At 36.8% G+C, this 24,241-nt stretch overlaps 1 protein-coding gene across 1 annotated transcript in view; it reads right to left on the bottom strand.

The window, feature by feature from the left end:
- The window catches only part of LOC148941091 (interferon-induced very large GTPase 1-like), a 91,053-nt gene that overhangs the window by 42,207 nt on the left and 24,605 nt on the right, over nucleotides 1–24,241 (bottom strand). The window contains exon 3 of the mRNA XM_089104871.1: nucleotides 20,094–20,258. Coding sequence (XP_088960997.1) covers nucleotides 20,094–20,258 — 165 coding nt within the window. The remainder of the gene's footprint in view (nucleotides 1–20,093; nucleotides 20,259–24,241) is intronic.

The following is a 24,241-nucleotide window of genomic DNA, read 5'->3' as shown; positions in this document are numbered from 1 at the left end:
CGTTAAACAAAATGGCTATCTCAAAATTTTGATTGGATGTGTTTGGGGTAATGGTGGGCTTGAGAGGGGTGGTAGTCGCTCTCCAATCACTTTCAACTATTAAAAATGGCACTAGCCTTTTCAATTTCCAATCAAATGAGCCCTTTTGAAGTTGCCACAACAAAACTTTCAATAAAAATCTTATATGCCCCCAGGGCATAACTTACAACCCTTGCCCTGAGTGCTGGGAGGGGTGTCATTATCAAAGACCTAATTTCAAGAACTTTCTACTACGTTAAACAAGATGGCTATCTGATCATTTTGATTGGATGTGTTTGGAGGAATGGTTGGCGTGAGAGGGGGGTTAGTTACCGTCCAATCACTTTTAAGTATTACAAAGGGCACTAGCCCTCTCAATTTTGAACTGAATGAGCCCTTTTGAAGTTTTACGACAACTCTGTCTATAAAAACCTTATAATGGCCCCAAGGCAGATTTTACAACCTTTGTCCTTGGGGCTCTGGGAGTATTGTCATCCTTAAAGACATAAATTCCAGAACCTTAAACTGCGTTAAACAAAATGGCCGTCTCTAAACTTTGATTGAGTGTTTTTGGGAAAATTGTGGGCATAAGAGGGGGGTTAATTACCCTCCACTCACTTTCGACTATTAAAAAGGGCAATTTCAATTTCCAATCAAATGAGCCCTTTTTGAAATTTCTATAACAACTTATCACCCTTGCACTGAGGGTTTTGAGGGGGTTATCATCCTAAAAGACCTAAATTCAAGAATTTTTAATTACGTTGAACAAACTAGATATCTCAAAATTTTGATTGGATGTGTTTGGGAAAATGGTGGGTGATAGAGGGGCGTTAGTAGATCTCCAATCTTTTTCAACTATTAAAAAAGGTACTAGCCCTTTCAATTTTCAATTGATTGAGCCCTTTCAAAGTTTCAACGCTTTCAATAAAAACCTTATATGCCCCCAGGACATAACTTACAACCTTTGCCCTGAAGGCTGTAGAGGGGGAGGGGTTGTCATCCTTAAAGGCCTAATTTTCAAAACTTTCAACTACGTTGAATAAATGGCTATCTAAAATATTGATTGGATGTGTTTGGAGAAAAGATTGGCCTCAGAGGAGGGTTAGTTGCCCTCAAATCACTTTCGACTATTAAAAAGGGCACTAGCCCTTTGAATTTTCAATTGAATGAGCCCTTTTTCAAGTTTATACGACAAAGATTTCAATTAAAACCGTATATGCCCCCAGGGCATAACTTATAACCCTTGCCCCGAAAACTGTGGGGGGAGTTTCCTGCTCAAAGGTATAATTTCCTTAACTTTGAACTGCGTGGAACAAAATGGCTATCTCAAAATCTTTATTGGATGTGTTTGGGGAAATTGTGGGCATGGAAGGGGTTTTAGTTGCTTTCCAATCACTTTCGACTATTAAAAAGGGCTATAGCTATTTCAATTTCCAATCGAGTGAGCCCTTTTTGAAGTTTCTATGACAACGCGTTATATAAACTTTATATGCCTCCTGAGCATAATTTACAACCTTTGCTCTGAGGGCTATGGGAGGGGGGTTTTTCATCCTCAAAGACCTAATTTTTAAATCTTGAAACTACGTTTATTAAAATGATTATCTCAAAGTTTTGATTAGATGAGTTTGGGGGAAAGGTGGGCGTGAGAGGTTGGTTAGTTGCCCTCTAATCACTTTCGACTATTAAAAAGGGCACTAGCCCTTTGAATTTACAATTGAACGAGCCTTTTTTGAAATTTCTACGACAACGCCTTCTATAAAAAACCGTATATGCCCCCGGGGCATAACTTACAACCCTTGCCCTAAGAGCTGTAAGGGATTGTCCTCAAAAATATAATTTCTATCTTGAAATCCACTACGCTGAACAAAATGGCTATCTCAAAACTTTCATTGGATGTGTCTCGGGAAATGGTGGGTTTGGAAGGGGTGTTAGTTGCCTTTCCATCACTTTCGAGCATTAAAAAGGGCACAAGCCTTTCCAATTTCCAATTGAATAAACCCTTTTCAAAGTTTCTACGACAATTTTTTCGATACAAAGTGCCCTGCTTTAAAGGAAAATATTAATAGATAATACATTGTGCCAAAATCGTTCTTATATGCCCCCAGGGCATAATTTAAAACCCTTACCCTGAGGGTTGTGGGGGAGTGTCCTCCTCTTTACTTAGTCCCTGTTTCTTGTCTTGTTCTCGAGTGTCTCCGTGCTTTTCTTAGGCAGCGCGATCGCGCTGCCTATGATTTATACAGCAACTTTCTAGATAAACCTTATATACCCCCAGGGCATAACTCAAAACCCTTGCACTGAGGGCTCTGAGGGAGTTATCATCCTAAAAGACCCAATTTCCAAAACGTTCAACTACGTTGAACAAAATGGATATCTCAAAATTTTGATTGGATGTGTTTTGGAAAATGGTGGGCGTGAGAGGGGCGTTAGTTATAATCCAATCACTTTCAACTATTAAAAAAAGGTACAAGCCCTTTCAATTCCCAATTGAATGAGCCCTTTTGAATCTTCTACGACAACGCTTTCAATAAAAACTTTATATGCCCCAAGAGCATAACTTACACCCCTTGCACTGAGGGTGCTGAGGGGGCTATCATCCTAAAAGACCTAATTTCCAAAACTTTCAACTACGTTGTACAAAATGGTTATCCCAAAATTTCGATTGGATGTGTTTGGGAAAAAGGTGGGCGTAAGAGGGGCGTTAGTCGCTATCTAATCACTTTCAACTATTAAAAAAGGCACTAACCCTTTCAATTTCCAATCGAATGAGACCTTTTGAAGTTTCTACGACAACACTTTCAATAAAACTTTATATGCACCCAGGGCATAACTTACAACCCTTGCCTTGAGGGCTGTGGGGGGATAGTTCCAAAACTTTCTAAAAGATCTAATTTCCAAAACTTTCAAACTATATTGAATAAAATAGCTATCTATACATTTTGATTGGACGTGTTCGGGGAAAAGATGGGGGTGAGTGGGGGATTAGTTGCCCTCAAATCAGTTTCGACTATTAAAAAGGGTGCTAGCTCTTTGAATTTCAAATTGAATGAGCCCTTTTTCAAATTTCTACGACAAAGATTTCAATAAAAACCTTATATGCCCAAAGGACATAAATTATAATCCTTGCCCTGAGGGTTGTGGGGCAGTTTCCTTCTCAAAAATATATTTTCTATCTGGAAATCAACTACGCTGAACAAAATGGCTATCTTAAAATTTTTATTGAATGTGTTTGGGGGAATGATTAGCGTGGGGGGGGGCTAGTTACCCTACAATCACTTCCAAATATTAAAAAGGGCACTAGTCCTTTGAATTTCCAATCGAATTAGCTTTTTTGAAGTTTCTACGACATCGCCTTCTTTAAAAGCTATATATACCCCCAGGGAATAACTTAAAACCCCTGCCCTGAGGGTTGTGAGGGAGTGTCCTCCTCTTTACTTAGTCCCCGTTCCTTGTCTCGTTCTCGAGTGTCTCCGTGCTTCACTTAGGCAGCGTGATAGCGCTGCCTATGATTTATACAGCAACTTTCTATGTATACGTTATATACCCCCAGGATATAACTCACAACCCTTGCACTGAGGGCTCGGAGGGGGTTATCATCCTAAAAGACCTAATTTCCGAAACGTTCAACTACGTTGAACAAAATAGATATCTCAAAATTTTGATTGGATGTGTTTTGGAAAATGGTGGGCGTGAGAGGGGCGTTAGTCACTATCCAATCACTTTCAACTATTAAAAAAGGTACAAACCCTTTCAATTCCCAATTGAATGAGCCCTTTTGAATCTTCTACGACAACGCTTTCAATAAAAACTTTATATGCCCCGAGGGCATAACTTACAACCCTTGCACTGAGGGTGTTATCATCCTAAAAAGTAATTTCCAGAACTTTCAACTACGTTGAACAAAATAGATATCCCAAAATTTTGATTGGATGTGTTTGGGAAAATGGTGGTAGTGAGAGGGGCGTTAGTTGCTATCAAATCACTTTCAAGTATTAAAAAAGGCACTAGCCCTTTCAATTTTCAATTGAATAAGACCTTTTGAAGTTTCTACGACAACGCTTTCAATAAAAACTTTATATGCCCCCAGGGCCTAACTTACAACCCTTGCCTTGAGGGCTGTGGGGGGATAGGTTGTCATCCTTAAAGATCTAATTTCCAAAACTTTCAAACTACATTGAATAAAATGGCTATCTACAAATTTTGATGGGACGTGTTTTGGAAAAAGGTGGGCATGAGAGGGGGGTTAGTTGCCCTTAAATCACTTTCGACTATTATAAAGGGTGTTAGCTCTTTGAATTTCAAATCAAATGAGCCCTTTTTCAAATTTCTACGACAAAGATTTCAATGAAAACCTTATATGCCCAAAGGGCATAAATTATAATAATTGCCCTAAGGGTTTTGGGGCAGTTTCCTCCTCAAAAATACATTTTCTATCTGGAAATCAACTACGCTGAACAAAATGGCTTTCTTGAAATTTTTAAATGAATGTTTTTGGGGGAATGATTGGCGTGGGGGGGGGGGCTAGTTGCCCTCCAATCGCTTTCAAATATTAAAAAGGGCACTAGTCCTTTGAATTTCCAATCGAATTAGCTTTATTTGAAGTTTCTACGACAACGCCTTCTTTAAAAACAATATATACCCCCAGGGAATAATTTAAAACCCTTGCCCTGAGGGCTGTGGGGGACTGTCCTGCTCAAAAATATATTTTCTATCTGGAAATCAACTATGCTGAACATAATGACTATCTCAAAATTTTTATTGGATGTTTGGGGGAATGATGGGCGTAGGGGGGGGGTTAGGTGCCCTCCAATCACTTTCGACTATTGAAAAGGGCACTCCTTTGAATTTCCTATCGAATGACCCTTTTTTGAAGTTTCTATGACACCGCCTTCTATAAAAAACCTTATATGCACTCGGGGCATAACTTACAACCCTTGCCAGGAGGGTTGTGGGGGAATGTCTTCCTCAAAAACATATTTTCTATCTGGAAATCAACTACGATGAACAAAATGGCTATATAAAAATTTTGATTGGAGATGTGGGGGGAAATGTTGGGCGGGGGGGGGCTAGTTGCCCTCCAATCACTTTCAACTATTAAGAAGGGCACTAGCCCTTTCAATTTACAATCAAATGAATCTTTTTTGAAATTTCTATGACAACACCTTCTATAAAAACCTTATATGCCCCCAGGGCATAACTTAAAACCCTTGCCCTGAGGGTTGTGGGGGAGTGTCTATCTGGAAATCAACTACGCTGAACAAACTGGCTATCTCAAAATTTTGATTGGATTTGTTTGGGGGAAACATGGACGTAGGGGGGGGGCTAGTTGTCCTCCAATCACTTTCAACTATTGAAAAGGGCACTAGAGCTCTCAATTTCCAATCAAATGAGCCCCTTTTGAAGTTTCTACGACGACCCCATCCATTATAAGGGCCCTGCTCTAAAGGAAAAAAATTAATAAATAGTACAGTGTGCCAACATCGTTCTTATATGCCCTCAGGGTATAACTTAAAACCCTTGCCCCGAGGGTTGTGAGGGAGTGACCTCGTCAAAAATATATTTTCTATCTGGAAATCAACTACGCTGAACAAATTTTCCAAAAGAATGGGCCCTATTTGAAGTTTCTACGACAACTCCTTCGATACGAAGTGCCCGGGTATGGAGAGAAAAAAAAAACACATTGTGCCCACATCATTCCTTACTTAGGCAGCAATAGCGCACTGCCTATAATACGGCCTTTTGAAAATCCATAGGTACATAACGTGTTTTAATTTATTTCAACATTCCTAACTACATTTGAAACAGTTCGTGGTAACGAACTGTAAGTAAGGAGTGACCCGGCTCAATGATAACCAAAACTTTAGAAAACGAAATTTTGATACTAATATATACATCAAAAGAATCAGATTTTAATGCTGATTACAAATATATAAGTTTCATCAAGTTTAGTCCTAACTATCAAAAGTTACGCACCTGAGAAAATTTGGCTGATTTTCAAAAAAAAGGTGGAAAGACCCCCTAAAATTTATAGAACCTTAATGAAAATCACACCATCATATTCAACGTATCAGAGAACCCTACTGCGGAGGTTTCAAACTCCTATCTACAAAAATGTGGAATTTTGCATTTTTTTTGCCAGAAGAAAGATGACGGATGCGTGTTTATTTGTTTGTTTGTTTGTTTGTTTTTTTGTTTTTTTTCCCAGGGGTGATCGTATTGACCCAGTGGTCCTAGAAAATTGTGGGAGGGAATTAAAAGTTCTAGTGCCCTTTTTAAGTGACCAAAAAAAATGGAGGGCAACTAGGCCCCCTCCCACACTCATTTTTTCCCAAAGTCACCTAATCAAAATTTTGAGACAGCCATCTTTTCAACAGGGTTCAAAATATGATAACTATGTCTTTTAGGATGACTTAACCTCCCGAACTCTCCGGGGAGAAGGCTGAAAGTTCTGAACTTTACCCAATGTTAACATATAGTATTGGTTATTGGAAAGTATACATACGTTTTCAGAGGGGATTTTTTCTGGTAGTGGGGGGTGGAGTGAATTGGGGGTTATGTGGGAGGATCATACCACGAAGGAAGTTTTTATAGGAGAAGAGACATTGCTATGAAGGGGCGCCGGATTTCCCAGCATTTTTAAAATAAAGATCAGAAATTATATATAAGAAAAACAAGTTTTTCAAGTGAAAGTAAGGAGCAACATCAAATTTTAAAACAACAGAAAACATTACGTATATGATTGGGCTCATCCCCTAGTCAATACCTCGCTCTTTAAGTGAAAGATTATTTAGTACTTTCATAAGAGCTATTTATTCTAATTAACGGCATTTGTGATTAAGGGGTCACTTTTAAAGAATTGGAACAAAATTCAAACTTTAGCTTAAAGAGCAAGGTATTGACTATGGGGTGAATCCTCTAATATACGTATTAAAAATATAAGAATATAGAGGTTCGTTACGTAAGTTAATTCGTAAGTTACGCATATTTATTACTAATAAAAACGTTCCTCAATAAAATTAAACAAGTTTCGAGAAAGCCATTTAACCAAATAAAAGTAAAATTAATATTCAATTTTTTTTAATTATTCATGTTCGGTGAGCCGAAATCAAAATCTGGATTAATTCAAAAACATTCAAAAATTAAATAAAAAAAAACAAGTTTTTTTATCAGAAAGTAAGGAGCGACGTTAAAACTTAAAACGAACAGAAATTATTCAGTATATGAAAGGGGCTGCCCCTCCGCAACCCCGCGCTCTTTACGCTAAAGTTTTTCATTGTTTAAAAAAGAATAGAGTTGTGAGAAAGTCAAACTTTAGCGTAAAGAGCGAGGCGTTGAGGAGGGGACAGCCCCTTTCATATACGGAATAATTTCTATTCGTTTTAAGTTTTAACGTCGTTCCTTACTTTCAGTTAAAAAAACTTTTATTTTATTTAATGACGTTTTTTTATTTAATTCTGAAAAGACCAACTGAAGGTCTTTCGTATTTTTGGAAAGAAAAGGTCATACAGGCCCACGTTTATTAATAAAAAAATAATATGTAAACAATGGAATAATTGCCAAACCTACATCTCTTGCTTTTGGAGCTGTAAGGGGATTGAAACCCTCAAAGACGCAATTATTGGACCTTTAAACTTTGTGGAATAAAATAGTTTTCTCAAAGTTTTGATTGAGAGTGTTTTGAAAAGTGATAGATGAGGAGGGGGGGGGGCTGTTGGTCTTCAAACTGCTGTTGATCCTTAAAAATGGTATAATAAATTTCAATTTCAATAACAGCGTTATTTGCCTAAGGGCCATAGCTTACAACCCCCGTCCCTGGACTTTGGAAAGTGATGTCAACAGTAGATTGTACATATTGAATTTGCTGGGACATATAGCAATTTCTATGTTATTTGCCGGGACATACACACCTTTTCAAAGAGAGTGAGTATCCTCTTACATGGCATATGGAATTTGCCAACAGCTATTTGCTTGCAGATCTGGTTTGGTGGGTATAGTCTGGTTTGGTGGGTATAATCTGGTTTGGTGAGTATAGTCTGGTTTAGTTTTTCAAAGAGAGTGAGTATTTGACATTTTTGCAAATTGGACACTATGAACGATATTTATTAATGTTTTGAATATTAGGAGTGTGAATGATTCTAATTAGTGATTGCATTGTATGAAGGTGGAGAAAAAAAGGATTAAACGGATTAATAGTTAAGGTAACCCCGAAGGGGTTGTTAACTAAGGTAATTTGTTATAAATTTGAAACAACATCAGTCTATGAAAATGGCTAACGACGATAGAATGACAATTTTGGAGGGAAAACCAAAAATACTCAGAATCGAAAATAAATGGGATCTGCCTCAAGGGCAAGACTCAGAAGCCCCCCCCCCCCCATTTTTTAAAAATATTTTTTGAATTTTTTTTACATGGTATTTTTTTTAACTTTTTTATGTATCTTAAAATGACATGAAATATGCTTACGGCTCTACCAATCGTACTCTGTGCTTGTTCATAGACACGACGCGGCTTTCCCATTGGTACTCTATGGCAGGTTATCGACACTACCTAGTTTATTGCATGCATTAAATCAGTATTTTTTACACAGTGGAAGGATAAACACACAATTGATATCTGTAAAAAAGTGAAGATGAATTATTTGACGAAAGTATGTGCAAATGATAAAATCATCGTCGTGTTGAATGCTGACAAGGAGAAATGCCTGAACTATGAAACAAGTGCAAGTGGTAACACTATTGGAAATGTGTGCATGCGTTGTCATGGCAGCGAGAAGTTATATTTCTTTGGAGTACCCAAGAATTTCAATCGTGTAAACGGTGGATATGCGAGAGTAACATTACCATTGAAATTAGTGCTCAAAGAGAATGCAAACTTAAAAATAATTGTCAATGATCGGGGACAACTCCTTGCTACTGTTGCTGGTAACACATTACCTGTTGATACATCCTATCATCATCTTTCTGGTATTAGCATTTTAAAGAGAATAAGAAGAAGACAGGCATACTCCTGCAATAATGTCATTAATCATATCTTGTCAATGTGCCAAAACTGCTATCTATGTAAAAACAATGTGACAATAGACAGTGAAATCACAGGCAGAATAAAAAGGACATTAGCAGACAATACCATCAATGAATATAAAGATGAATTGATGGAAAGTGAAGCGCAAGTATACTAATAATGTATAATAATGTATTTAACATATTGTTATACTAATATTCTATATATAGTTATTTCCTTAAAATTATCTTATGCATTCTTTTGTTAAGTTTTCATTATTTTTAGGGTATGCTAGAACGTCAAACGTTCAGAAGATCTATTGAAAAGATCAGAGATGTAAGAAAAAGAATTTTTAGTGATAAAGGTACTACTAACAGACTCAATGTTTCATAGAAGATAGAAAAGTTCAAGTTCTCTTCTGAATTTCACCATAGAACACATTTCAATGCTAATTTCACCAGATAAAATAAAAAGCTTCCGCTTCGGTTTCAAGTTTCCGAAAACATGAATAATTTAAATTTGACTGCTAAATGGTTCCATAGAAGACAGGAAAAGTTACGATGTGATTGTGACTATTTCCCATAAAGATAAAACGTCTCATTTTAATTCTAAATTTTCTTAAATTCAATTTTGACCTTTCTCAAAGAATCAAATTTAAAGTCCAGTTTCAAATATTTTCCTTAAAGAAGAAAAGTTCAACTTCGATTCTGAATTTTCTCAATGAAAATGAAATGTTATTGATCAATTCTATTTTCCTAAAATAATATAAAAATTTCCACTTCAATTCAGATTTTTCTCAAAGAGATGAAAAAATTTAAAATACTTCCAAATTTTTCATAGAAGATATAAAAATTCAATTTATCTTATGAATTTTACCAACGAACACAATTCAAGTATAATTTCCCAAGAGAAAATAAAAAGCTTCCTCTTCAGTTTTAAGTTCAACAAGACATAAAAAATTTAAAGTTCAGTTCTAAATTTTTCCATAGAAGATAGGAAAAGTTATACTATGATTGTGATTATTTTCTATGAAGATAAAAAGTTTCTTTTTAATTCTAAATTTTCTTAAATTCAGTTCCGACTTTTCTCAAAGAGATGAAAAAATTTTAAGTTCTGTTCCAAATATTTTCCCGGAAGAAGAAAAGTCCCAAGACATAGAAAATTTAAAGTTCACTTCTAAATTTTTTCGTAGAAGATAGGAAAAGTTATACTATGGTTGTGATTATTTTCCATGAAGATAAAAAGTTTCACTTTAATTCTAAATTTTCTTAAATTCAATTCCAACCTTTCTCAAAGAGATAAAAAAATTTAAATTTCTTCTTCAAATATTTTCCCGGAAGAAGAAAAGTTCAACTTTGATTCTGAAATTTCTCAATGAAAATGAAATAAGTTATTGATCAATTCTATTTTCCTAAAATAATATAAAATTTTCCACTTCAATTCAGATTTTTCTCAAAGAGATGAAAAAATTTTAAATACTGTTCCAAATTTTTCATAGAAGATAGAAAAGTTCAAGTTCTCTTCTGAATTTTACCAAAGAACATAATTCAATTCTAATTTATCCAGAGAAAATAAAAAACTTCCACTTCAGTTTTAAGTTCAACAAGACATGAAAAACTTAAAGTTCACTTCCAAATTTTTCCGTAGAAGATAGGAAAAGTTATACTATGATTGTGATTATTTTCCATGAAGATACAAAGTTTCACTTTAATTCTAAATTTTCTTAAATTCAGTTCCGACCTTTCTCAAAGAGATGAAAAAATTTAAATTTCTGTTCCAAATATTTTCCCGGAAGAAGAAAAGTTCAACTTCGATTCTGAATTTTCTCAATGAAAATGAAATAAGTTATTGGTCAATTCTATTTTCCCAAAATAATATAAAAATTTTCCACTTCAGTTCAGATTTTTCTCAAAAGAGATGAAAAAGTTTAAAATACTATTTCAAATTTTTCATAGAAGATAGAAAAGTTCAAGTTTTCTTCTGAATTTTACCAATGAACACAATTCAATTCTAATTTCTCCAGAGAAAACAAAAACTTCCACAGATTATTTTCCATGAAGATAGGAAAAGTTATACTTTGATCGTGAATATTCAAGTTCTCTTCTGAATTTTACCAAAGAACATAATTCAATTCTAATTTCTCCAGAGAAAATAAAAAACCTCCACTTCAGTTTTAAGTTCACCAAGACATAAAAAATTTAAAGTTCAGTTCTGAATTTTACCGTAGAAGATAGGAAAAGTTATACTATGATTCTGTTTATTTTCCATGAAGATAAAAAGTTTCACTTTAATTCTAACTTTTCTTAAATTCAGTTCCGACTTTTCACATAGACATGAAAAAATTTAAAGTTCTGTTCCAAAATTTTTCATAGAAGATAGGAAAAGTTAAACTTTGATCGTGAATATTGTGAATATTCAAGTTCTCTTCTGAATTTTACACAATTCAATTCTAATTTCTCCAGAGAAAATAAAAGGCTTCCACTTCAGTTTTAAGTTCACTAAGACATAAAAAATTCAAAGTTCAGTTCTAAATTTTTCCTTAGAGGATAGGAAAAGTTATACTATGGTTGTGATCATTTTCTATGAAGATAAAAAGTTTCACTTTAATTCTAAATTTTCTTAAATTCAGTTCCAACCTTTCTCAAAGACATGAAAAATTTAAAGTTCTGTTCCAAATATTTCCCCGGAAGAAGAAAAGTTCAACTTCGATTAGAGACGACACACATAGAGGGGGCAACACACACACACACACACACACACACACACACACAGAGAGAGACGACAAACACACAGAGACAACACACACAAAGAGACGACACACACAGAATGAAACTGAATTACAATATGAATATGATCAGGAATTGTTTACACGTCAGGTTGGCCGAGTGGTTAAGGCACTAGACTAATGCTCTGGTCCCCATACGGGGTCGTGGGTTCGAACCCCACACCTGACAATTTTTTTCTTATGTACTTTTTCTTTCATCATGTCTTGTGATTTCACTAAATAACTTCCGTAAAAGGATTTATGCAGAACCTAAATTGTTAGGGCCTTTAATAGATTAAAAAAATAAAAACTAGAAAAGTGCAAAATGTTCAAATTCTCTTCTGAATTTTCTTAAAGAAGAGAAAAAAGTTAGCTCAATTCTGAACTTTACCAGTGAAACCGAATTACAATATGAATATGATCAAGAATTATTTACAAGTCAGGTTGGCCGAGTGGTTAAGGCGCAAGACTTAGGATCTGGTCCCCATACGGGGTCGTGGGTTCGAGCCCCAAACCTGACAATTTTTTTCTTATTCTAAATCTTTGAAAACAGCCTCTATTTCTGACCGTTTAAGTTTTGATGTTAGTGTTGTCAGTCAAAAGCTATGAGCTTGAGAAAAGAGCTTGATAAAATTGCCTGATTATCGAAAAATGGGGAAACACCCTCCAAAAGTCGACAGGAATACCCCCCCCCCCCGGACATCTATTGTCAGACACACTATTTCTGTAAAATCTGAGCTATTAAGGGTTTTTGACAATAAACTCTAGTTTTTTGTAAGAAAATTATGGAAAATACAATTCTCTGGTTCAAATGTGAACCAACTTTATTTCATTTTTTAAGGTTAATTTAGACGAGGTTACGTGCGCGCACGTAACCTCGTCTAAATTAACCTTAAAAAATGAAATAAAGCTATTTCGACTTTGCATATTTTATTCAACATATCCGACAATTGATGCAGAAAAAGCATAGAGTTTGTTACTTACTTACTTACATTTTTTTTCATAATTTCTTGAATTAAATTTCTGTATTGTGCATCCAAATGGGGAATTCAAGAAAGAGTTTGTTACTTGCTTGCGAATTTTTTTCATAATTTCTTGAATAAAGTATTTGTATTGTGTATCCAAGGGGTGACTTCAAGAAAGAGAGTGTTACTTACTTACAAATATGTTCATATTTTCTTGAATGAAATGTCTTCTTTGTGTATCCAAGATGTGAATTCAAGAAAGAGTTTGTTACTTACTTACTTACCTACTTACAATTTTTCATAATGACATAATGACATATCCAACAACAGATGTTGATAAAGAATTTATTCATTCCGATACCTAGATTTTGTCAATGTTACCTCAAGTGTCTGACAATAGATGTATGCAAATTCCTTTTCTCAAATCTCCGATGTTTTAATATACATTCTAAACTGTTGATGTGTTAGCTTACTCTAAAAATAATGAAAACATTACAATGTAATGCATAATATATTTTTAATGAAATAATGCTATGTAAAATATTAATACAAAATTATATTATGACACATAGTCATATACACGTTCACTCTTAAACATTCAGAAACGATGGTTTCATGATATAGAATAGTTTTTATCATGTCTAATGCATTTATCACCATCAGGTATATCCTTAGGTATCCAGTGCGCGAAGAACCTGAACTCGTCTTCAGGACGGTGATACACCCCTTCAAAGATAGGACACTTCAATTCTTCTCAATTTAAAAGTGGAATCCTAGGTTCACACATTCAAATGAAAACTTTATCTGTAGGTAAGTTACCTTTTACATAGAGTGCTTCAACCGCGAAAAACCTGCAAATTTCACTTACTTCCTCCTGAACATTTCTAAGTTCCTGACCACTATTATTAAGTGGTGTAATCACTCTATCGTAGAATTCCAGTCTGTTTATACGATGTTATGTAGTACTCCACAAGCTTTTATCATACTCATACATGTTGTAGTTCACTATCCAATGATAACAGTCGATTTCTTCGAGTTCCATTGACAATAATAAAAATTCAAATTCAAATATAACACCACAAGATGATTTTTTTAAACCGATAAATTCTGTGTCATAGAGTCCTATCATCTTGGAAGCTATTAATATAGTTGTTAAGAAGAGAAATACATCATCAAACTTTTATATCTTCGCTCAAGGTAGAATGGAGTTATGGCTAGGGGGATGGTTCCTAAGAGCATCTGAATTCATTTTGGGGAGGAGTCATAAAAATCTTAGAATTCATTGCGAGGAGGAGTCATAGAACTCTCGGTATCTCTTGCATGCAAATGAAGTCTGGAAATTACATTTTTTTTTATAATTTCTGTATTGTGTATCCAAAAGGTGAATTCAAGAAAGATATTTTGTCATTTTAAGATATGTACAAAAGAAAAAGATATAAAAATAAATAAAGTTGAATAATTTCGAAGTTTAAAACAAAATAGTTTGTTTTATGAAAAAAAATTATTGAATTAGAACCATCAGTCTTCATCATTATGAGTATCCAAAACTGGACTTAAGTTTCACATTTGAACTAGAGAATTGTATTTTTCATAATTTTCTTACAAGGAAACTAGAGTTTACGATAAAAAAACCCTTATTAGCCCAGTTTTTAAAGAAATGGTTTTATTTTTCGATCCAAAACTAGACTCGAGTTTTACATTTGAACCAGAGAATTGTATTTTACATAATTTTCTTACAAAAAACTAGAGTTTACGGTAAAAAAACCCTTAATAGCTCAGATTTTACGGAAATAGTGTGTCTGACAATAGATGTCCGGAGGGGGGCATTCCTGTCGACTTTTGGAGGGTGTTTCCCCATTTTTCGATAATCAGGCAATTTTCCCAAGCTCTTTTCTCAAGCTCATAGCTTTTGACTGACAACACTAACATAAAAACTTAAACGGTCAGAAATAGAGGCTGTTTCCAAAGATTTAGAATAAGAAACAAATTGTCAGGTGTGGGGCTCGAACCCACGACCCCGTATGGGGAACAATCTTAAGTCTAGCACCTTAACAACTCGGCCAACCTGACTTGTAAACAATTCTTGATCATATTCATATTGTAATTCAGTTTCATTGGTAAATTTCAGAATTGAGCTAACCTTTTTCTCATCTTTAAGCAAATTCAGAAGAGAATTTGAACATTTTGCACTTTTCTAGTTTTTTTTATTTAATCTACTAAAGGCCCTAATAATTTAGGTTCTGCATAAATCCTTTTACGGAAGTTATTTAGTGCAATCACAAGACATGATGAAAGAAAAAAAAGTGCATAAGAAAAAAATTGTCAGGTGTAAGGTTCGAACCCACGACCCCGTATGGGGACCAGATCTTGAGTCTAGCGCCTTAACCACTCGGCCAACCTGACTTCTAAACAATTCCTGATCATATTCGTATTGTAATTCAGTTTCATTCTGTGTGTGTCGTCTCTTTGTGTGTGTCGTCTCTTTGTGTTTGTCGTCTCTCTCTGTGTGTTTGTCGTCTCTCTCTGTGTGTTTGTCGTCTCTCTCTGTGTGTATGTTTGTGTGTATGTTTGTGTGTATGTGTGTGTGTGTGTGTGTGTGTATGTTTGTGGGTGTGTGTGTGTGTGTGTGTGTGTGTGTGTGTGTGTGTGTGTGTGTGTGTGTGTGTGTGTGTGTGTGTGGTGTGTGTGTGTGTGTGTGTGTGTGTGTGTGTGTGTGTGTGTGTGTGTGTGTGTGTGTGTGTGTGTGTGTGTGTGTGTGTGTGTGTGTGTGTGTGTGTGTGTGTGTGTGTGTGTGTGTGTGTGTGTGTGTGTGTGTGTGTGTGTGTGTGTGTGTGTGTGTGTGTGTGTGTGTGTGTGTGTGTGTGTGTGTGTGTGTGTGTGTGTGTGTGTGTGTGTGTGTGTGTGTGTGTGTGTGTGTTGTGTGTGTGTGTGTGTGTGTGTGTGTGTGTGTGTGTGTGTGTGTGTGTGTGTGTGTGTGTGTGTGTGTGTGTGTGTGTGTGTGTGTGTGTGTGTGTGTGTGTGTGTGTGTGTGTGTGTGTGTGTGTGTGTGTGTGTGTGTGTGTGTGTGTGTGTGTGTGTGTGTGTGTGTGTGTGTGTGTGTGTGTGTGTGTGTGTGTGTGTGTGTGTGTGTGTGTGTGTGTGTGTGTGTGTGTGTGTGTGTGTGTGTGTGTGTGTGTGTGTGTGTGTGTGTGTGTGTGTGTGTGTGTGTGTGTGTGTGTGTGTGTGTGTGTGTGTGTGTGTGTGTGTGTGTGTGTGTGTGTGTGTGTGTGTGTGTGTGTGTGTGTGTGTGTGTGTGTGTGTGTGTGTGTGTGTGTGTGTGTGTGTGTGTGTGTGTGTGTGTGTGTGTGTGTGTGTGTGTGTGTGTGTGTGTGTGTGTGTGTGTGTGTGTGTGTGTGTGTGTGTGTGTGTGTGTGTGTGTGTGTGTGTGTGTGTGTGTGTGTGTGTGTGTGTGTGTGTGTGTGTGTGTGTGTGTGTGTGTGTGTGTGTGTGTGTGTGTGTGTGTGTGTGTGTGTGTGTGTGTGTGTGTGTGTGTGTGTGTGTGTGTGTGTGTGTGTGTGTGTGTGTGTGTGTGTGTGTGTGTGTGTGTGTGTGTGTGTGTGTGTGTGTGTGTGTGTGTGTGTGTGTGTGTGTGTGTGTGTGTGTGTGTGTGTGTGTGTGTGTGTGTGTGTGTGTGTGTGTGTGTGTGTGTGTGTGTGTGTGTGTGTGTGTGTGTGTGTGTGTGTGTGTGTGTGTGTGTGTGTGTGTGTGTGTGTGTGTGTGTGTGTGTGTGTGTGTGTGTGTGTGTGTGTGTGTGTGTGTGTGTGTGTGTGTGTGTGTGTGTGTGTGTGTGTGTGTGTGTGTGTGTGTGTGTGTGTGTGTGTGTGTGTGTGTGTGTGTGTGTGTGTGTGTGTGTGTGTGTGTGTGTGTGTGTGTGTGTGTGTGTGTGTGTGTGTGTGTGTGTGTGTGTGTGTGTGTGTGTGTGTGTGTGTGTGTGTGTGTGTGTGTGGGTGTGTTGCCCCCTCTATGTGTGTCGTCTCTAATCGAAGTTGAACTTTTCTTCTTCCGGGGAAATATTTGGAACAATACTTTAAATTTTTTAATCTCTTTGAGAAAGGTTGGAACTGAATTTAAGAAAATTTAGAATGTATACCCTAAAAATAATGAAAACTTAACAAAATAATGCATAAGATATTTTTAATGAAATAACGACATGTAGAATATTAATATAAAAATATGTTAAACACATTATTATACATTATTAGTACACTTGCGCTTCACTTTCCGTCAATTCATCTTTATATTCATTGATGGTATTGTCTACTAATGTCCTTTTTATTCTGCTTGCAATTTCACTGTCTATTGTCACATTGTTTTTACATAGATAGCAGTTTTGGGACATTGACAAGATATTATTAATGACATTATTGCAGGAGTATGCTTGTCTTCTTCTTATTCTCTTTAAAATGCTAATACCGGAAAGATGATGATAGGATGTAACAACAGGTAATGTGTTACTAGCAACAGTAGCAAGGAGTTGTCCCCGATCATCGACAATTATTTTTAAGTTTGCATTCTCTTTGAGCACTAATTTCTCTGGTAATGTTACTCTCGCATATCCACCGTTTACACGATTGAAATTCTTGGGTACTCCAAAGACATTTAACTTCTCGCTGCCATGACAACGCATGCATACATTTCCAATAGTGTTACCACTTGCACTCGTTTCAAAGTTCAGGTATTTCTCCTTGTCAGCATTCAACACGACGATGATTTTATCATGTGCACATACTTTTGTCAAATAATTCCTCTTCACTTTTTTACAGATATGAATTGTGTGTTTATCCTTCCACTGTGTAAAAAATACTGATTTAATGCATGCAATAAACTAGGTAGTGTCGATAACCTGCCATAGAGTAGCAATGGGAAAGCCGCGTCGTGTCTATGAACAAGCACAGAGTACGATTGGTAGAGCCGTAAGCATATTTCATGTCATTTTAAGATGCGTAAAAAGTTAAAAAAAATAAAAAAAATCCCATGTTAAAAAAATTCAAAAATTATTTTTAAAAAATGGGAGGGGGGCCTCTGAGTCTTGCCCTTGAGGCAGATCCCATTTATTTTCGATTCTGAGCATTTTTGGTTTTCCCTCAAAATTTGACCCCCCCCCCCTCCCCTGCCCTCAGAAAAGGGGGAACGATGGGCCTCTGAGCCATCCCCGTGAGGCAGATCCCCTTTATTTTCGATTCTGAGTATTTTTGGTTTTCCCTCCAAAATTGACCCCCCCCCTCCCTTGCCCTCAGAAATGGAGGAAGGAGGGGCCTCTGAGCCTTGCCCTTGAGGCAGATCCTATTTATTTTCGATTCTGAGTATTTTTGGTTTTCCCTCCAAAATTGACTCCCCTATTCCCTGCCCTCAGAAATGGGGGAACGAAGGGCCTCTGAGACTTCCCCTTGAGGCAGATCCCGTTTATTTTCGATTCTGAGTATTTTTGGTTTTCAATCCAAAATTGACCCCTCCCCTCCTCTGCTCTCAGAAATGGAGGAAGGAGGGACCTCTGAGCCTTGCCCTTGAGGCAGATCCCATTTATTTTCGATTCTAAGTATTTTTTGGTTTTCCCTCCAAAATTGACCCCCCCCCACTCCCCTGCCCTCAGAAATGGGGGAACGAAGGGCCTCTGAGCCTTCCCCTTGAGGCAGAACCTCTTTATTTTAGATTAATAGTTTTTTTGTTTTTACCTCAAAAATTAACCCCCCCCCCCCTCCCCTGCCCTCAAAAATGGGGGAACAAAGGGCCTCTGAGCCTTCCCCTTGAGGAAGATCCCATTTATTTTCGATTCTGAGTATTTTTGATTTTCCCTCCAAAATTGACACATCGGAGAGGTAAAGCTAGGTCAACAAACAATATCATTCTATCGTCGTTAGCCATTTTCATAGACTGATGTTGTTTCAAATTTATAACAAATTACCTGAGTTAACAACCCCTTCAGGGTTACCTTAACTGCTAATCAGTTTAATCCTTTTTTTTCTCCACCTTCATACAATCCAATCACTAATTAGAATCATTCACACTCCTATTATTCAAAACATTAATTAATATCGTTCATAGTGTCCAATTTGCGAATTCCTTATCCCTTTTTGCAAAAATGTCAAATACTCACTCTCTTTGAAAAACTAAACCAGACTATACCCACCAAACCAGACTATACCCACCAAACCAGATTATACCCACCAAACCAGATCTACAAGCAAATAGCAAGGGCTGTTGGCAAATTCCATATGTCATGTGAGAGGATACTCACTCTCTTTGAAAAGGTTTATATGTCCCGGCAAATAACATAGAAATTGCTATATGTCCCAGCAAATTCAATATGTACAATCTACTGTCAACCCTGGAGGCACTGTTATATTATCTTTGGACTATTTTGAACAAAATGGCTTTCAAATTTAAGTCAAATGAGCCTCTTCCAATTTTCACACGACCACCCCTTCCATAACCACCTTAAATGGACCGGGCATAACTTACAACAATTGCACCCAGGCTCTTGAGTACTGTGTCAACCTTGGAGGTATTTGTGTATAATTTATAGACTATTTTGAACAAAATTGAAATTTCAACATTTTGATTGATACCATTTTGGGGAAACAAGGGCCTGGGAGGGGGGGGGACTAATCACCCTCTGATTACTTTTTAATCTTAAAAAGGGAATTAAAACTTTTAATTTCCCATCAGATGAGCTTCCTTCAAAGTTTATACGACACCTTCCATAAAAGCCTTATACTTAAAACTTTTGCCCCCAGGCTCTGAAGGTTTATGCAAACCCTAGTTTTGTATGCTATTTGGACTGTTCTTAAGAAAATTGCTCTCTCAACGTCTTAATCAAATGGATTGTGGGATGAGAGCGTGAGGGGGGGGACTAATTTTCTACAATCACTTTTGACTATTAAAAAGGGCAATATAACTTCTGATTTCCAAACTATTGAGCTTCCCTTTGAAGTTTATACGACCACCCCTTTTATAAAAACCTTATATGTCAACAACTGACAACTAGTATAACATATAGCCCTTGCCCTAAGGATCATTGTGAGGGGGTTGACACCCCAATGGTATAATTACTGGACCTTTCAAAACGTTTGTAGAATGTGTTTGGAGAAATGATGTTTTTTGGGTTGGGGGGGAATCCCTCCAACCACTTTTGATTCTTACTAAGGGCATTATAACTTTTAATTTCCAATCGACTGAGCTCCTTTCGACGTTTCTGTGACATTTTCTTCCATACTCAGTGCCTTGTTAAAAAAAATGTGTGACCACTTTACTGTTTAATTAAGCAGGGTTACTGAAATGCCCAAGATATTAAAGGATAAAAAACCTACCTCTTCAGGATAGTTTTCTGACAAATTACTGGGAAATATTTTCTGCTTCAATTCTGTAATTGTTGAATTACGTTCATGGAATGTAGAAAAGGGAACAAGAAGCTCAAAAAGAATAATTCCCAATGAATATATATCATCTGCAAAGACGTATTCAAATCCAGCTAGCTGCAAAAAGATAAAAGTTTGACATAGTGGAGAAAAAGCACCGAAACAGATTACTAGAAATTTACTACTTTTCTCATAATTTTGAAAAAGGTAAAGTTTCAAGCAGGGAGAACTGTCTAATTGGGAAGGTATAAGGTAAGAAAATATAAAAGACTTGGAAACTGGATTGTCAGTTTAATATATACATTCTGATATTTTTCTTTAAGGTTTTGATAATTTTTATTTTTTCAAGTAAAAAAAGGTTGAAACATTTGAAGTGTATTTCATTTTCAGCAAAGCGTAAATTATGTTCTAGTCTTGAGAAGGCACGGGGGTGGTCAGCCTTACTCACAATAATGTTTGCTTGACTTGGTTAATTATTGTTATCTCTGTTCGCTCTGGGTTTCATTTATTTACTAATGGAGATTTTGTTAGTTTTACCCTTGGAAGATTATTTGACTTTACTTTTTCTTATTTTTGGCTTAATGGAGTTTTTTACTTTTCTTTGAAAAGCATGATTTTAGGAAATATTTTTTGAATTGGTTAATGTTCGATTTTTACTGACAGTCTTTTTCATGCAAAGAAAAATGCTGCATCTTTTTTATAAGAACCCATAGTTTGGCTTCCTATTTGTATGTTGGAGAAACTTTGACAACAGTTTTTAATCTAGACAAAATTATGTTGTTTGATTTAAGTGTATACCTCCTCAAGTTCACCTGAAACATGAAACCTAATATTATTTCCAAGACATTCTATTTGTGCTCTTTGACAAGGTGGGTACACCCACACTCTTTTCATTTATTTAAAATGCAAAACTAGAAACCGAACTTTCGAAGGAAAGTTCAGTTTGGCTAGCCGATACTTACCTCATACGTTGGTACATCTATTAACAAAAGCTTTCTTCGGTTTTGCAATGCAAAGACGGGGTCAAGACACCACAATTCCACCGAAAACAAACGTTTCCACAGCGATCCAGTCCCTCTCCATAACTAATTCAGGCCAGTTTCTATTTTGAACTAAATCCCTTATAATTCCTTAACTCTCTATGAGCGGGGAGGAGGGAGGGACTCTATGTACCAACGTATGAGGTAAATATCGGCTAGCCAAACTGAACTTTCTTTCGAAAGTTCGGTTTTGGCGTCGCCATTACCTCATACGTTGGTACATCTATTAACAAAATCTTAGATTCAAACCGATTTGGTGGTGGGTTCATAAATCAACTAATATAAAATATTAGTTTCAAACTCAAGTATTCAAATGTATAAACTATAGAACTGTCTGAAGCGCAACAAAATGTTGAGCATCGGTTCTACCTTCTATTTCGTGAAGGTAGTGTTGTCTGACAGAAGACTCTGAAGGCGAGTCACCAGTACTCATTATATCAGCAAGTGGTACTGATTTTGATAGCGCCCATGACGCCGTCACGGATCTTGTGTCGTGTACTTTCCTTTTCTACACTCTTCTTTTGCTGCCTCATATGCCATAGTTATGGCCTGCTTTATACAAGAAGAAATGGTTCCAGCGGTCACCTCTCGTGGTTCTGTTTTAGCAAAAGGATTGAAGAACCTTTTTCTCCCTTTTCTGACCGCCATGTTATCTGTTCACTGTGCGTAGGCCGATAGTATTCTCACTGGACACAACGCTGGATATACATCTAGCGCGGGAAGAAGGATAGGAGAAGGTATCTCAAGAGGCTTCACGGTTTCGGGTCTGGAAGAAGGGAGAAACCTGAGAGTTACTGAATTATCCGAAAATTGTGCTGTACTGAAAGACAAGGCATGTATTTCACTCCTTCGACGACCAGATGCGATGGCAATGATGAATACCGTCTTAAGAGTAACATCCTTCATATCAATATTCCACAGGTCAAGAAATCGTGAAGTTCTAAAATACCTTAGAACAAGGCCACGACCCCAGGCAGGAATATCATGTTGTGTCCGCGGTGACTCGTGCCAAAATTCTGTACTATTTTCGTCAAACAAGTATCTTGGCTGATTTCTGTTCCTGTAGCTAGAGCTAGCGTTCCAAATATTGCTGCTTTACAACCTTCTATCGTTGATGGTGCGAGGTTTCGACCAGTCTTAAGATATCATCATGAATTCTGCAACTGTCTGAGCACTGGTTGCGAGAGGATTAATCTTCCCATCACTAAACCAACCAACGAACACTTGCCATTTTCCATTGAACAATTCGATGGTAGATCGTCGCTGGACCGGGCAATTGCAAGTCCACGCTCGATATCTTCCAGCCGTGTAAATTTAGATTCCTTAGTGCCGGGTGGTGAAGCCGACTCTACGGGAGGAGATCTGACTAATCTCCGAGGGGTATAGGCAAGTCTACTAGCAGGTTGAGAAGACTCATGTACCAAGCTTGGTGAGGCCATCTCAGAGCAATTAGCATTATTTCGGCAGTTCACAGACTTTTGAACATTTTCCGGAACGTTTGGGATCAGGGTAAATGGAGGAAAGGCATAGCAGTGTTTGTTCGACCAATAGTGGACAAGGGCATCTGCGCCGATCGCAAGAGAATGTAGAACTGGTGAGAAATATACGTCGATCTTCCGGTTCAATCGAGTCGCAAATAGATAGACTTCTGGCAGTCCATACTCTTTTGACAGGGCTCCGAAGAAACTGTCGTTGAGACTTCATCCCGTGGGCAGACCTTTTTCTTCTCGTGACAGTGTGCCGGCTACTAGATTGAGTGACCCGGCGATGTGTCTTGCCCTCAAGTGAACGTTCAGGGCCATTGTAATCTCGAAGAGCTTTATGGGTTCCTCCTCTAAGGAGAAAGAACGGGTTCCACCCTCTTTGTTTATGTAATTGACTTCAGTCGAGTTTTCCGTCAATATTATGACTACCTGATTTCTTAGCTCTTCAGCAAAGGCTTTGATTGTGTTGGCTTCGGCTTTCATCTCGAGGCAATTTATTTGAAGAAATTTCTCTTCTGGAGACCAAGTCTGTGAAGTGTCTTGATGTGGGTCCTTTAGATAGCCACCTCGCCAGTAGGTTGAGCTGTCGGTGAATATTGTTCTGGAAACAATTGGGGGCTTGAGAGGAAGGCCTTGACTCAGCAAATTTTTGTTCAGCCACTGTGAAAATGCCTGAGGTATCGGCCCCTTCAAATCCTGGTTAATTGCATTTAAACATGTAAAAAATTAACTATATTTAAGATATTTTTGAAAAAGCCATCCCTCCCCCCCCCCATGTCCTAAATGTTCCCTCATTATGACTTTTCTATTTACTAACTTTAGCACATCAGCTATTCATGCAGACATCCACCAATAAAATCCATATTAAAAGAAATTACCAGAACTTTAAAATTACACACAACGCAAAAATTAATTTTGCGTAATCTGCTAAATTAAATGTCTACTGGCTAGATACAGTTTGCGAACGTTCATAAAATGTTGAATAGTTTATTGTTCCTAAGTGACGCACTTGAGACACAGAAATTAAAAAATAGAAATGCTTTGTCAGCTAAGGCAGGGAACAAGTTTAAAACTTAAAATAAATATAATTACTCTCTATTTTTAAAAACTTCTGACTGTTTTCCAAATCATACCCCGACCTATCCAAGATATAATTTGAGGTATCGGCCCCTTAAAATACTGATTAATTGCATTTAAAACCAATTGATAAATAATAATATTTAAGGTATACATGGAAATGTCAGATAAATTTAGTAACTGTATTAAGTGGTTTAATGAATTTACGCTCATAAATAATGCCTAAAAAGACATATTTTTCGCCTCATGTAAATTTGGGGTAAAGAGATGACTTCTTTATTTGAATATTCTCGTTTACATGATTGATTTTGTGCCTATTTTAATCTTTTTTTCGACTCTGATTTTATTCGAATAGTAATTATAGCTAAGCACAGCTACAAACACGATTCATTTGCAAACATCCATGCTAAAACATTTAAATAAAGCAAGAATATAAAAATGCTTTTACCTACTCCCACTTCGTAACCACAAACTGTGTTTTGATTAGACATCAAATCCA

This window comes from Artemia sp. Qi Xiang Cuo, chromosome 19 (assembly GCF_049724085.1).
Source record: "Artemia sp. Qi Xiang Cuo chromosome 19, ASM4972408v1, whole genome shotgun sequence".
Taxonomy (NCBI): Eukaryota; Metazoa; Arthropoda; class Branchiopoda; order Anostraca; family Artemiidae; genus Artemia; species Artemia sp. Qi Xiang Cuo.
Note: the sequence above shows the minus strand (reverse complement) of the source record. Positions and strands in the feature narration are given on the sequence as shown.